The 14,233-nt window shown below is 46.0% G+C and overlaps 1 protein-coding gene across 1 annotated transcript in view; it reads right to left on the reverse strand.

The window, feature by feature from the left end:
- The window catches only part of LOC119092427 (rho GTPase-activating protein 190-like), a 36,770-nt gene extending 28,242 nt beyond the window's left edge, over positions 1–8,528 (reverse strand). Inside the window, 4 exon segments of the mRNA XM_037215389.1 lie at positions 264–396; positions 3,760–3,907; positions 4,271–4,512; positions 8,339–8,528. Coding sequence (XP_037071284.1) covers positions 264–396; positions 3,760–3,907; positions 4,271–4,468 — 479 coding nt within the window. The 5' untranslated portion in view covers positions 4,469–4,512; positions 8,339–8,528.
- Between the last annotated feature and the right edge of the window lie 5,705 nt (positions 8,529–14,233).

A 14,233-nucleotide genomic window follows, 5' to 3' on the forward strand; every position in this document is an offset into this window, starting at 1 on the left:
CAGAATAAATCAATAGTTATATCAACGTACCACGGCACATGACAAACACAGCAAACAGGTCATTGCACCAAAGACAGAACGGCATGACAACCTCCAACACCAATTCATACTTGTCACTAACAGCACAACATATTACGAACGCCATATAATCGCCAAAATTGATTGGCAGTGCAGTCTGCAATACATGAAGAGGCACGAAAACACTATTGCACAAGGCAGTCTCCATCTTACAAGCAACAACGTTGCGCCAGCGCAAACCTCACCTGCCCTCCGGTAGAACTTTCTGTTCATATTCCTTCTCGATGCCGAGCTGGTTTTTGCATATGTACATTAGCTTTTCGGCGGAGCACAGTCGCGTGTTGGCACAGCGCTTGATGTACGGATCCATCTTCCCAGCTGGAGGAAGTGCCCGAGCCGAGTCAGGTAGAGGTCACGGACTCGCGAACGGTCATGTCGCGCTTACACTCCTGCGTCACGGACGAGCACGGCGCAGCGCTCAACGACAGCTTTACAAATGCACGTGGTAATTTTACATCAAAGTGATTAACTCAGAGATATTGTACATGGACAAGAAGCAAGAATTTCTTGAGCAACAAACCCAAAACGAATACCGCATTTGATAATCACATTTGTCGTATTTTGGATGCTTTGTTTTCTACACGTGCACAGCTGTTAATTTTCACGTTGCAAAATTTATTAGAGTGGTTTAGAATACTACAACACGAGCAACCGCAACCAGTTCGCCGCCTTCGTCAGGTCCTATAAAGAGCCCACGGCCTCAACACAGTAGAGTTGTATATCAAAATGTTACACTTTTGCATGTTTCGACATGCTCGCCTTTGGTTCTTCCGAGTCAGGATCAATCAGGTCGGATCAATCAGATCAGATCAATCAGATCAATCAATCAGGATCAATCAGGTCAGGTCGTGGAAAAGATGTGGTTCGATGGCTCGATGAAATAAAAAACAAAAAATTTGGTTTACAAAACACTGCTCGGTATCCTCAAGGTCACGGACGGCGTTGCAGGACAGGTCACATTCCCATATTCTCGCATATCCTGGGCAACTTCTTATTTGTAAGATACATGCTTCAGTGCCCAAGAGCATGTATTGTTACGATGGTCGGATATACATCCGTTAACTTCAATGGGAGTAGTGATCTTGGTTAGTGGAGTGAAATGTCAGGGACAAGTAAAACCATTCCATAGATTGTTTTGACCATTCCATGTCATGAGATGTAGGCCTAGTGGCTGAAACATTACCAGGTCAGACATAAGCAGCGTTTTGAAATTCCATTCCCTTATTGTTGCTCATGTAAGAACGTTGCGCTCAGACAAGGTATGCAAAACCGGACAACAGGTGTCAAAGGATATGCTTATGGTGTAGAATGACCTCGGGACTACAAAACAGATCAATCTTCTTTTTATGGAGGTCAAGGATGATCTTACATGGGTTCACATATGATCTAGCAAGTACCATGACAATACACGTATCCCATAGCTACATTGTATCCCAAGCGTTGCCCTCCAACAGTGTGGAAAAAATGCGTCGAACGTTTCCACAAATCTGCAAAGAAGCAATCCACCCAAACTGACTCATGATGGCCCCAAACATGGTCAAGCACGCATTGTGTATGGGACAAGAACGTACAGGAAAGAGACATTCAGGTCACAAACAAAACAACGTACCTTGAAACAAAATCAGCCGCGAATCGGGTACATATCTTACTACCAAACTGACCAGGAATAACCCGCCATACTACATCGTTCAGGAACGCGTATATTCTGCATGCATAGACAGAGCTTTCAAATACCACGCAAATACCCTTTTGCCCTTATTTCGGCACTACATCACCAAAATAGATGGGCAATTTTCACCAATGACGGCTCTCGCATAAGATTAGGGTGGCCTGGCTTCACTTCGAATGACGTCATTGTGCGCATATGAACCCATTGTCGTTAAACGACAGCAAGGTATTAAACAACACAACAACAAAAAACTAATGACCTCCAGATTCGGGATCTGGGAAGTGTTTGTGATGTCATTTTGATGTGGCCTAGCAGGCACGATCAACCACATTTTGGACACAAGACAGCCTATTGCATATTTGAGAACGCTGAAACTTTGAAGTAGCTTAAGCCATTGGCTCGAAGGGTGTTTTATTAGATCCCAAGGGTGGTAACAATTTCCCCACCGACCAGCTGGTCGAACAGCGCTGGAACATGAAAGAGAAGGAAATGGCGCGAAGCTTTTTTAAAAAAAAAATGTCGCATGGTCCGTAGTATTGTCAGCATTATTGTTATGTTAAGATCAATCCTTCAGATGCTTAAGATTAAGTGTAATGCCTAACAATAAAGGAAACTTAAACAGGAGCCAGCGATGACTTCTGCGCTGCATTACAACAGGATAACCAAGTGGTCAACGAGGTCACAAACATTATTTTCAAAAGAGTCGCCCGTAAATCCGCCGTTATTCCCGTGGCCTGAATTGGATGGAAACCCTTTCATCCGTTCTACTTCAAATGATTGGCAGTATCGAGAAACCCAGAGCAACGAAACCTGGATCCCAAATGGTCGACGGTGGAGGCGCCGTGACTCTGGCCGGGAAACAAAACTGCGAAAAACGAGAAGCGAACACAAACACAACGAGACCATTTCATACCCTACTTCGAATGCCAGAAATGAAGGGCGGCGAGTCTCAGTACGTCATCGCAGTTGCTTGTCGCAAAAAGGTGTTTTGAGGAAAGCCATGACGTGCCGCCGACCCTCTCACTGTGATCAAGAACGTCCCCCCGCTGCCACCCCGAACGTCTCCCCGCTGCCACCCCGAACATCTCACCCCCCCCCCCCCCCCCGCCGCCACCCCGAACGTCTCCCGCTGCCACCCCGAACGTCTCACCACCTCCCGTCCAGCACCGCCAGCTGGGCGTCCCACTGTGTCGGCTGATTCCACGGCGGAGCCGACGGCGACGGACCGACCGACCCGCGCGGAGGAGGTCAGAGCGGAGGCGGCGGCCGAAGGGGGGCCGCTGCGGAGGCGGGGGTGGGGGGCGGCATAACGGCGGGACGAGCCAGGAGCGGCCGGTGACGGATAGCTCACATGCCCCGACCCTGCTGCGTCCCGCTCAGCCGCAGGTGACCCAGCGACCCATGCATGAAGGCGGCGATCACGCGCGTCATGTCGCGCCAGCCGCGCACGCTGGGTGCTGACCACCACAGGCATGAACAGTGGGCGGACATAGGGCGGGGAGCACCACTTCATGGCTAGAAGTGGTGCGAGACGTGGTTGAGCACACGCCGACGTCCTGACGCGCGCCATACACGTTCTGTTCCGATATGTATGACCGGCGGCTTGTGTTGAACATCTGAGCACCGCCTGAGCAGCGCCCGATCACATCTCCCCCGGCATTGACGTTACACGAAACCACCAACGGTTCGAATTCTTATATCAGTGACATATCCTAGCACACAGCAATTTGCCTGCACTGACTCACGTTCGGCACAAGATCGATGTACGCTCTGGTTTCTGACAGATATCGCAAGTAATGGTTCGGTAGTCCTTATCCTCCCATTATATCTCGGTATACAGCCCAATAGGGGAAAGTACAGGACAAGAAAAAGATGACGAGATACTGCGAGGCGGGCAAACCGCGATGCTGATATCTCCAGATGACGACAGAGATGAAAACCAATGACAGAACAATGGTGGACCAACGTGAGACGTTGTCTGCTCAGCAGAAGTCACACAAGCCGAGGCTCACCTTTAAACGGCTGGAAGGAGGCATCATCGATGAACTCCGTCTGCTCCACCACCTGGAACTGGAAGGTGATGCCTTCCTCGGAGATCTTGGCCACGTCTCCCCAGTACATGAAGTGTTCATTGTTGACCACCCGGCCGCTGAAGTCCGTCTGAAAGGGGGCCACACCGTCCGCTGACCGCACTTCACACCTCACCGCACTTCACACGCACTGCCCCTCGCAGCTGCCCACACGCCGCACCCACACTTCGGCCACCGAGGGAAGCCTACCGCCTCAGCGCCGCGGCCGGCCGGTTGGCGGCGCTCAAAGAGTCTCACCCCCACGCTCAGAGGACCCAACCCCGACGCTCAAGAGGGCCCCACCCGACGCTCAGAGAGCCTCACCCCGATGCTCAGAGGGCCTCACCCCGACGCTCAGAGGACCTCACCCCGACGCTCAGGAGGCCCACCGCGACGCTCTGAGAACCTCACCCCGACGCTCAGAGAATGTCAACCGACGCTCCGAGGGCCTCACCTGACTCAGCACCGAGATGTGCTCCGTGTAGTAGTCGTCCGCCGACGTGCGCACGAACCGGTTGCAGAGGCACGACTTGCCGACGCCCACGCTGCCCTTGTCGCGCTCGGAGCCGGACAGGCCGACCACGGCCACGTTGAAGGTGCGGCCCGACTCCGTCTTGCGATGCATCACCCGCTGGAGGGTGGCGGCCGCCATGGCGGCGGGCCGGGTGGCTCACTGGAGCACCACCAGCGGCGGCACTGTGGGCACGGAGCGCGGCGGCGTCACCAGACGGGAGTACAGAGCACCGCTGACGGTTCTGAGGACAGGACGTCGTAGGGAGTCATGGATTTTTTAAGTTCTATCATCTCAGACAAGTCAGAGGCTAGCGACGAGGTCGGTCCAATCCTTGGTGATGACATGGTGGTGAGATTCCGTGTTAACAGCGGGTGAGCACGGATCGCGAAATCGATGTAACAAAACATTACAGCTTTCAGAGAAAAAGATTCTTCAAACTTAATTTTAATAGAAAAGTCATTGCTGTACATTTCTGCATTTCAAAAGCGGTATTGTGAATGGCCAAAATGTTTAGAGATCACCTCAATTAGGGTCACTAGGCCACAGTTTTGAGATTTTAGTAAACACAAATTTGAAGATAACCAAAAAATGCACTGCATCATTGTGAGTTCAGCAGCATGTGGTTTTGTACAAATATATAAATTCATTTGAGTTGTGGATGCTCAAAGTCACCCTTCTTGGTTGACCTAGAAATGTCTGAAGCTGTAACTCCTCAGCCAATGCTAAAACCTTTCTAAAAAATGATATAGCTGAATTCAGGGTATCAGGGTATCAGGGTATTGCCCTACTGATACTTCCAGCCAAATATAAAAGCACAGGTTATTTTGGCCTCTTCACCTGTCAGTTTGTTGTGGAATGGGCCAGTGCATCTTGATAGCAATTATTTTCATCCACTGTCATCATATATTCCACCAATTAGCCAGCTGACAAACCAATTTTGAAGGAGAGTGCCACAATCTACATAATTACTCAAGTTACAGGATGATACAGGATGATACAGGATGCAACAATTATCTTCTTAAAATACAAAATGTGTTTTTTTTATAAAAAAAGCCCTGAAGATGTACAATGAAACAAATCTACCAAGAAGCCCTGAAGGTGTACAGATGAAACAAATCTACCAAAGAACTGACAAGCACTTTATCACACTTCTTAGCATATGAAATAATGACATATTATTTCATAAACAAGACTTTAAATGAGAAATTGAATATATGCCAATCTAGAAATCCGTTTTTGATGCAATGCTAGCATAAACACATGCCAAACAACAAATCAAACACACACTTCAGGCTTAAGCCTCCCCAGCTCATCCACATCTACAAATAGTATAGATGTGTATGACCTCACCAGGCTATACTCATCTATAGATAGCCAGTTATTAGTGTGACTGTGGAGCCCTTTAGACCAAAAGGTATTCAATTCAAGTTCTAGGATATTGTATAATTGATGGCCCATTATGTCCAAATGCCCACGGCCATATGATTACAACAGAGGGATTTATGTCCCTATCATGGTAATGTCCAATATCCTCAATTAAGTGCTGTTCACATGGCAAAGGCCGGTTCCCTATACTTTGGCGATATTATGCATTGCAACCAAGGCAATGCAGCCTTGAAGTAATCAAGCCATCTCAAACACAATTATCATACTCCGAACATGTCCTTGCAGAGAACAAACCTTCTGTCATAGAGCGAACAATCCACTTTACATTGACTTGCAGTAGATGATGTTACATACACTCTTCCAACAATGTAAATCATGTGCAAACAAGTAATTTTCCTACTAAGTTTTGCTAAAAAGAGGGGCAGTCAAATCACTCCAAACCTTGAATTAGCCCACACAATTCTGGGCTAATCACCCTACCCATCATACCATATCATCACCATCTTATCCATGCCATATCATATCTGCAACATAAGTAGTAACTAGAGCTTACAGATCATTCAACTGGACAGCCATATAATGCCCATAATGCGCAGCAGATCTTTGAAAAGAAACATAACTCCCTGACTATCTGATCGCTTATAATAGTTGCATCACTTTCATTGTTAATAAGAGCCAGCAACTTTAAACACAGTCCTTGACAACCCTTGATTTTGAGTGCAGTTTCTAAAAAAAACATGGGTGCATATTTGCCTACACTGTTGGCATGCCCAAAAACAACAGAAGTTTTATGGTTACATGCACTTCAGCACTACATGACACATTCAGGAAAAAAGTATTTTAACAAAATGGCATCATAGGCAGTGAAGAATGGATGTGGAATGAATTGTGTGTCTGCTGTACCACTCCTTTAAGTAGTGCATAGCAAAATTGTTCTCATTTCTAAGTTATTTATAAACTCTTCTGCCCTGGACCCATGCTGTATTTTCACAAACACAGCAGCATAAAAGACCAGGTATACTAATGCTACATGTCAGCTCCACAAATACACATGGTAGGCATGTAGTTGTTACTATACCAGGCCTAAGATGGCATGTCCTGATGCTGCAAAAAAAAATGTTCTATCATGCTCACTGCCACAGATGCTCAAACTGGTAAAATAAATATGTATGGAGTGCCCAAACTCAGACCTCACACCCTTGTGACAATGATATTTTGAAGAAAAAAAATTAATCATAGCATAAAATGTGACCAAGATTTTGCACTTTCTTTGTGTTGCATATACACGATGAAGATTCCAGAGATGAAACAATATTAATATCTTAATTCTTTTACAATTTAGTCCAAGCCTTTTGACAGGTAGATTTTAGCAATAACCTCTCACACCAAGGTAGCATTCCCCATTGTGGAACACCATCTAAAGTTGCAGCCTATGACATAGATAAGTGCAGTTCCTACAGCTAGGAGGATTGTCACTTGTACTTGATGTAGGCACTTTCAATATCAAAAGTAGCAGCTCAGGTCCAGGTAGGTATCTGGCCAATGGAGAACACTGCCCCAGTACCTTGATGTTTGGTTCAGTGGCACAGTGGTGCTTTTGGTGTGGTGTGCAGTAGTGCTTTTAACCAGAATACATTTTCTGCTGCTTACTTTTAATCATGTGGTACATGAAATACCATTTTAATAATTTGTGTCACCAAATTCACTCAACTGAGGTGTCCAATCACCCAAGCTGAGAATAAAGCTCTTGTTCACATCCAAAATGAATTTGATGACCAGACTACTAGGATGCAAAAAACACTAAAACACATTTAAATCATATGAATTGTCTGTGACAGCATGTGAAATAACCAATGGTAGTGTCTTGTATGAGTGTTTCGCTTGTAAAGTAGCTCCCCAAAGTAGCATTATGCTAATTCAAACTGATAACCTGTCATAGAATTCAATTCCAACAACGTGACAGTTTTAAAAGTCAATGCACATAAGTATGCATCTTAGTAGCAGGTGACACAATGCCACACTCACATTACAAAGCCATAGTAAACCAACAAAGGTACATCCAATAATAAGCATGCAAATTAGCTTGCCAGTCCAATATTTCAAAATCCAGGCTGTGTTAAGAAAATTCACCATGCTCAGCTGCTACAACAGCCAAATGTGATGTTGGCTGTACTGGTCATGAAGCAACATTTTATGGGAAACATGGAGTAGAAAGCAAACTGGTGATGTGGAACACAAACCACCCTCAAATTCAAGCTACTGAAGGTGGACTGTAAGTCAGATGGCTATGACCATGTCCGCAATTTTCAGGTACACTAAATTGGACCTGATTTGCATTTTCCACACACAAATGTGAATATGGTTAGTTCAGCATCCATTACATATCTTTCAGCACAACCATCTATAGTTTCGCTCACACACAGACCCCAACACGACAGTTTTCCTCCCTTGATATTGTTGTAACTACAATACCAGTGCTTCAACAGCAATGCTAGATGGTTTTCACAATTGGCATGCACATCACAATCACTTGTCTGCACGGACAAAAATAACTTGAGTCTCAATTGTCAAGGCATGCATAGCAGCCATTTTGCTCAAATGCAGCAATTTTCTGACACTCACTCCGGTAGTCAGAAAGCTGGATGATGACGTGATTACTTATGCCCATTTCCCATGGTCGCAGCTGTTAACAGCAACTCAGCCTCTGCGCATCCTCATGGAAACACGCAATTCCAATGCTACCGGGCCGAATCTATATCATTGCACCATGTTGCAGCGGTTTTCGAGAGAACACAACAATTTGTGAACCGAATTTAAATTGAATACCAACCTTCTATACCACCTATGCAAATTTAACGGCCACCTATTGCCTCATCCAAAAAGGGTGTGTGATTCCCTGAGCACCCTGCTGCAAAAGCTGCGCTGATGCTACAAAAACATTTAATGTGGTAGCATTAAAAGGATTTGGTAGCGAAATCTAATCTTATGTACGTAAAATTTAACGAATGGGGCACACCTCCCGCGTGAGCGGAAAGATCGACGGGATTTGACGTATGATGGCAAAGACCGTAGGATCAGTTACAAAGCCAGTGCGGGTGTTAGAAGTCATTGAACCCTTGGAGATCCGAGGTCCCCGCATTGGCTCTAAAGACCCTCAAGGATGCAAAACGGTACATTTTTTTCGTAGAGGTCCTCGACAGAATGGGGCCAGGTGCACCTCCTTAGCCAAGGCGGACAGGCGCCTCTGGAACCAAAATGGCCCTGGTCCTCCGAGGTTACTAGTTGTACTTCTTTTGTAAAAATGGAAAACTGTTTCGGCGTTGTTCTCAGTCGCTCTAATATTCGTCCTAATGATGTTCTGTAGCCTTTTTCATCGACGCTGTGTAGTGAGACATTTAGTCCCTGTATAGCAGCCTATGACCTGGCTTTCTGACGTCTGGTTTTGGGCCTTTGCGGCTCTGGACGAATAAGGTTTCTGAATCAACTGATTGCGGAATACACAATAATTACAGCCAAGATATCACCACTATTTACGGGCATTCGCCTTCACCGTTCAATCTCCTGGTGCATGCGGGATAAGTCAGGGTAAAATTTAAGAGCTCTTACGAGAGAACGAATGACGGCAGTGCGATAGTGCTCAGATCATTCACTACTCGCGCCAATGCGCATGCCTGCAGCAGCAGATTTGCGACGCACGCTCGTCGCAAAGGTTACCTACCCGCATCGATGTCAAGTACAGCAAGTGTCAACACTTAGGTTAGCGCATCGGTGAATCCCACCACTGCTTCCTGCTGCATAGAGGCCTGTTGTTGGCGAAGGCGGGTCTCGTCTCTGAAGTCAACGAATATATCGTCGACACATTGGGAGCACCCACATGTGCAGCTAGAAGTTCTAATTTTTGAGCGCGCTGTCATTTAGTCAGCACATTTACGTACAGAGAAACAATCATTCGAGGAGTGAACACATTGCAACGCCATCTACATCTCAGCAGACTGGACCGCTGAAAGGCACACTGATCATGACAGTACCAGTGCGATGAAACTGGGTTGTGGTAGACAGTCCAATATGATATCATGAGCCGCAATATTTTGAAGAGGACTTCTGCACCTAGTTTTAGTGAAGCCAATAAAATCGGTGGGTTTGCTAGATTTCATAGCATCAACGCACTTTCCTATTGATCCCAGGCTATACCCGGCAATGTGTTAGCTTCAGTCAGGCCCTTAAGTACTTGCCAGCTAGTAGATAGGTGTCGGGATCTAAGGCATAATCAATGTCACAAGATTTTCCGTTTTGTGCGTTTTTACGTTAGCGTGAACATAACCAGGGCTAGTGAACACAAATCTTACATGTAACTTCTGGAAATTGCTGCCCACCCACCAGCACGTTGGACGCACTGATCCGGTCTTTCAAGTCGTGAAGCGAGGAGACGAACCGCGCAGCGTGTCCGAGCTTAAAAAAAACGAATACAGACTCCTATGCCTCCTAACCCCGTCAAGCAAACGTCCGTGCTCGATTTCATCGCAGGAAATCCTGGTCACAAAGAGCCAACTGAAGTCACTTGCATACGGACCGAAACTCTGGCAAGCAACGTGCTTTCATTGTAAGCAGGCGCCTTTAGCTGGTCAGCACCGTTGGTGGCATCCACATGAAAAGCAAAATATAAAAACTGCTTGGAGTGATCTAGTGTCCCAGACGAGCCCAACTGATAGAAAAAGCAAAACTGCAAGTGGGTTTCACTTGTTTTGCTACAAAAACAATTTACTTTGTATTCAATATCATTATTTTCGGGACAATTTTTAAAATGTCTGAGCTGTGCGCGCGGCTGAGAATGACGCACATTTCTGACGGTCCTTTAGTACGCTCAAGTTGGCCTGTAGAAACCATCTTATTGATGTACTGCCAGTTATGACAGTTCATCAGGTGAAGTTAGCTTTGTGATCGAAAACAGACGTTTCAAAGGAAACAGACAGTTGTAAGATGAATTTGGAAACTATGATAAGGCTTTGCTAGTGCGTGTCCCAAAAGAACGCACGTGCAGATAGATACAAGCACGACCACAATTTTCCCTCGGGTGTCTATGTAGACGGGTGAAAGGTCCTTTAACTGATCCATCTCAAACTTAGCCGGTATAGGCGATCAATTGCAAGTTGGCGGCTCTTCAGGGTTGCATAGGGCCTGTAATACTACATATTACGATATAGGCCGGCACGCTGCATATATTTGGAAGGCTCTCTGGAATGGTCATAGTTGACCCTACATGCCTCATAATTATGTTTCTTGGCAAATATGTCCATTCGGGACATCTTGATTCACGTACTTCATTCATTCAACACCAATTTCCCCACTATTCTGGTCAGACTGCGCGATGATGGAAAGTAATACTTGATGGTAGAATTATTGGTATATGTTCAGCAACCAGACTTAGGGCAGGTACCCCATGCTATCGTTCACATGGGTTTATTGTACCTACCTTTGTCTCTACAAATTTAAAACACGGCAGGATGTTAAAGTCCATTTCTTGTCCCGCTTCAAGTGTTATACGATGGAACGCCTACCAGCATTTACAGACTAGCAAGGGATACAGCGGAGTTGGCATAGAAAAGTAAGGTAAATCCTGTTCACACAAGCAGAGGACGAGGATTAAATTTGGTAGCAATTCTAACTCTACGAAAACCGGACAAAGAGGAGTGAAACTCATCGTTCGTCGCCATGTCTACCAAAATAAACTGTAAACGTTGTTAACACGGAAGCGACGCAGAAGTTGCATTCGATGGCACAACCAGCGAGCAACCACGCTGCAACGCTGCATTACTGGATGTTGTCCGCAAACTGTCTGCGGGTAGGACCAGATAATGTGCCGCCCTCAGCCGGCCTGGGCTGGCTCTGGGCGACAGGGGTGACCAGGCGCCAGTCGGGGGCTTTTTCAGCCATGTGACGCCGGTCAGCGGCGGACCCTGTAGTGGCATTACGTACGGCTTAGAGTTGGCGTTGGCAGCGGTGGCAGGCCTCGGGCAACACCGGACGCTGTTGTGCGGACCGTGGCATATTCCATGCACAATGGCGTGCTATTTCAGTTTAAGGAAGTAACGGTTAGCTCCACTGTTTACTTTCTGAGAATCTGACTAGCATTCATTTCCGGTGTAGCGATTTCCAGTTACATATGGCTAAGCAGACTCCTATCAGGATCAATGATCAGACGTTTCCTCCTCGGAAACAGCATCTAATCCCAGGCATTTACATTGTCCACGAAACGCCATTGTCTGTCAGTGCCGGAAAGCTGGCAGTGCATCGAGCAGTGTTCGCTCAATTCACGGCCGATATGGTGGTCAAGTCGGACTTTGCTTAAATTATTTTTTGTTTAGGTCGCCGCGTGCCTTCGTCATTTGGTGGTACGTAATTTCATTCGTCATTGTACGAGTCCGGTAGGTAGTCTATGATATGTCCCTATAAACAAACGTAAAACGATAAACGAGTATGAACAACAAACGCTTTTGCAGCCAAACCCTCTACCTATTTTCAAGTGGGCAGATGAGTCTCGCTCCTGTTTATCCTAGATTTCGGGCATTTCAGATTTGGTACCAATAAACATGCTACGTTTTCGGCGCAAGTTTGTGGCGCGGCGACAAGGCACAATGCTCAAGATTCGAAATGCAATTTGTCATCACGTCCATTTGTAGACGTGTCAAATTGATGAAATGTAAATAAGTCAAAACCCGTATTAACCAAAAGCAGGGTTATCCCTTTGGTATTAGCTTTGTCGTGCGTGTGGTGTTAGTACTTGACCTCAGTGCCCTTGGATGTAAGAAAATACCTTTGACCGCGGCCGACATACTTTACCAATTTACGCGTTAAACAATTATTGGACAAAGTATACTACTAGAGTTGGCAGGAACTGTTCTGAATGTATTGTGGCTGCGAAGAAGCTTCGCAACCAGCCAGACCAGCCTTTGGTCATAAATGGCATTCGTGGTAGAACCGTGCAGTTCCATATATATATATATATATATATATATATATATATATATATATATATATATATATATATATATATATATATATATATATATATATATGTATATATATTGATAACGGCGACGGTTTTAGATGATTGCTCTTCGCTATGGCTGAATTGAAATTAACTTGTTATTGTCTCCACATGGTCTGCTTCTCCGATGTCGTAACCCAAGTTTGGAGGGAAGAACGGCTTCAAAGTAAGAGTCTTAGCTTTTTGTAGTTTTCACTTATTGTTTCATCAGATGCGTACGATTGATCGTAATAACAGTTTCCTCGAAATCCTCCTGGCTAGCTCAGAATTTCTGTCTGAAGTAGACGACCTTGCGGGAGAAATCTCATTTGAATCCCTGCTCATTACCATGAAAGTAATATATTTCATGTGCCATGTGTATACCAATATGTGTGTTGTGTAATGTTTACAACACACCAATGTTTGAAACTGTTGGTGTAACAAATGTTTGAAAGCTTGAAACACTCCACTGAGACTCAACGATACGCAAACATCATGCTTATATCCTGCCAATTCAACGTAACGTTATATTTTGGCTTTGATTTCTTCCCTATGGCATTCACCGCTGTCTGCGGCGATACCCCCGGTTTTGGAAATTAACACCACAAGGAGTGTTCGCCTCCTGATGTGTTGCCCTCCTAACAGCAAATGGCCATTAAAAGACTGAAGTTGCCACCCAGGAGGAGGCAGTGCAGGCGTCAGCGTCTCGCATGGCGCTTATCTTGCTCTCTCAGGTGTGCGGCACGGTGGGGAGATTCGGGCGGCGCGTAGAAGTCTCAGGAGCATCGGCACGGTGGGGGATTCTGGCAGCGTAGAAGTGCGCCACCTGGCGTTGCTTTGTTTCCGGGGGCTGCTTTCATCTCTACAACTGCAGATAAATATTAAAGGAGGACTTTTTTTTAGATAAGCAAGAAAGACCGTCAGCTTCTTGTTCTTTTCGGCATCCTAAATTCGGAGTTCTCGTGGTGAGTTATCGACCTTAATATCCCAGGAGGTTCTCGTAAAACGACGCCATAGAGCAACCTCGGTTATGCTGTCAATATTCGTGATTCAAGGTAGACTTTTGAAGCCATCACGAGTGATCATAAGCACAGCTTGAAAATTAGAGCATGGACAGTATAATAAAAGTCCGCTTCCTCCGTAACGTTTTTGGCCAGTTTAAGGCCATCTTTGAATAAATGTCTGCCGGCCAGTTGGTGGCACCGCTGTTTTATCGACATGGCCAACAAAGCTGGGCCTGACCCATCTTACGACGGTGAGATGCCTCATTTTCTTATCTAATACGTTGGCTCTTCTTAATTACCTCGCACTTCCCGGTGGTTCGTATTTTGTGGTAAATTTCCGCTTCCTCGGCACGTTCACTTCCCCGGAAATGTAGACATTTCTGTTCACCTTACCCGGCTGGCTGCCACGTACTGGCTTCAGCGCACACGTAAAGCGGTGCTCGTGTGAGCCCTGACCCCTGTCATCCGATCTTGGAATTCCAGGTCCGC

This window comes from Pollicipes pollicipes, unplaced genomic scaffold (assembly GCF_011947565.3).
Source record: "Pollicipes pollicipes isolate AB1234 unplaced genomic scaffold, Ppol_2.1 Scaffold_3447;HRSCAF=4054_pilon_pilon_pilon, whole genome shotgun sequence".
In the NCBI taxonomy this organism is placed as follows: domain Eukaryota; kingdom Metazoa; phylum Arthropoda; class Thecostraca; order Pollicipedomorpha; family Pollicipedidae; genus Pollicipes; species Pollicipes pollicipes.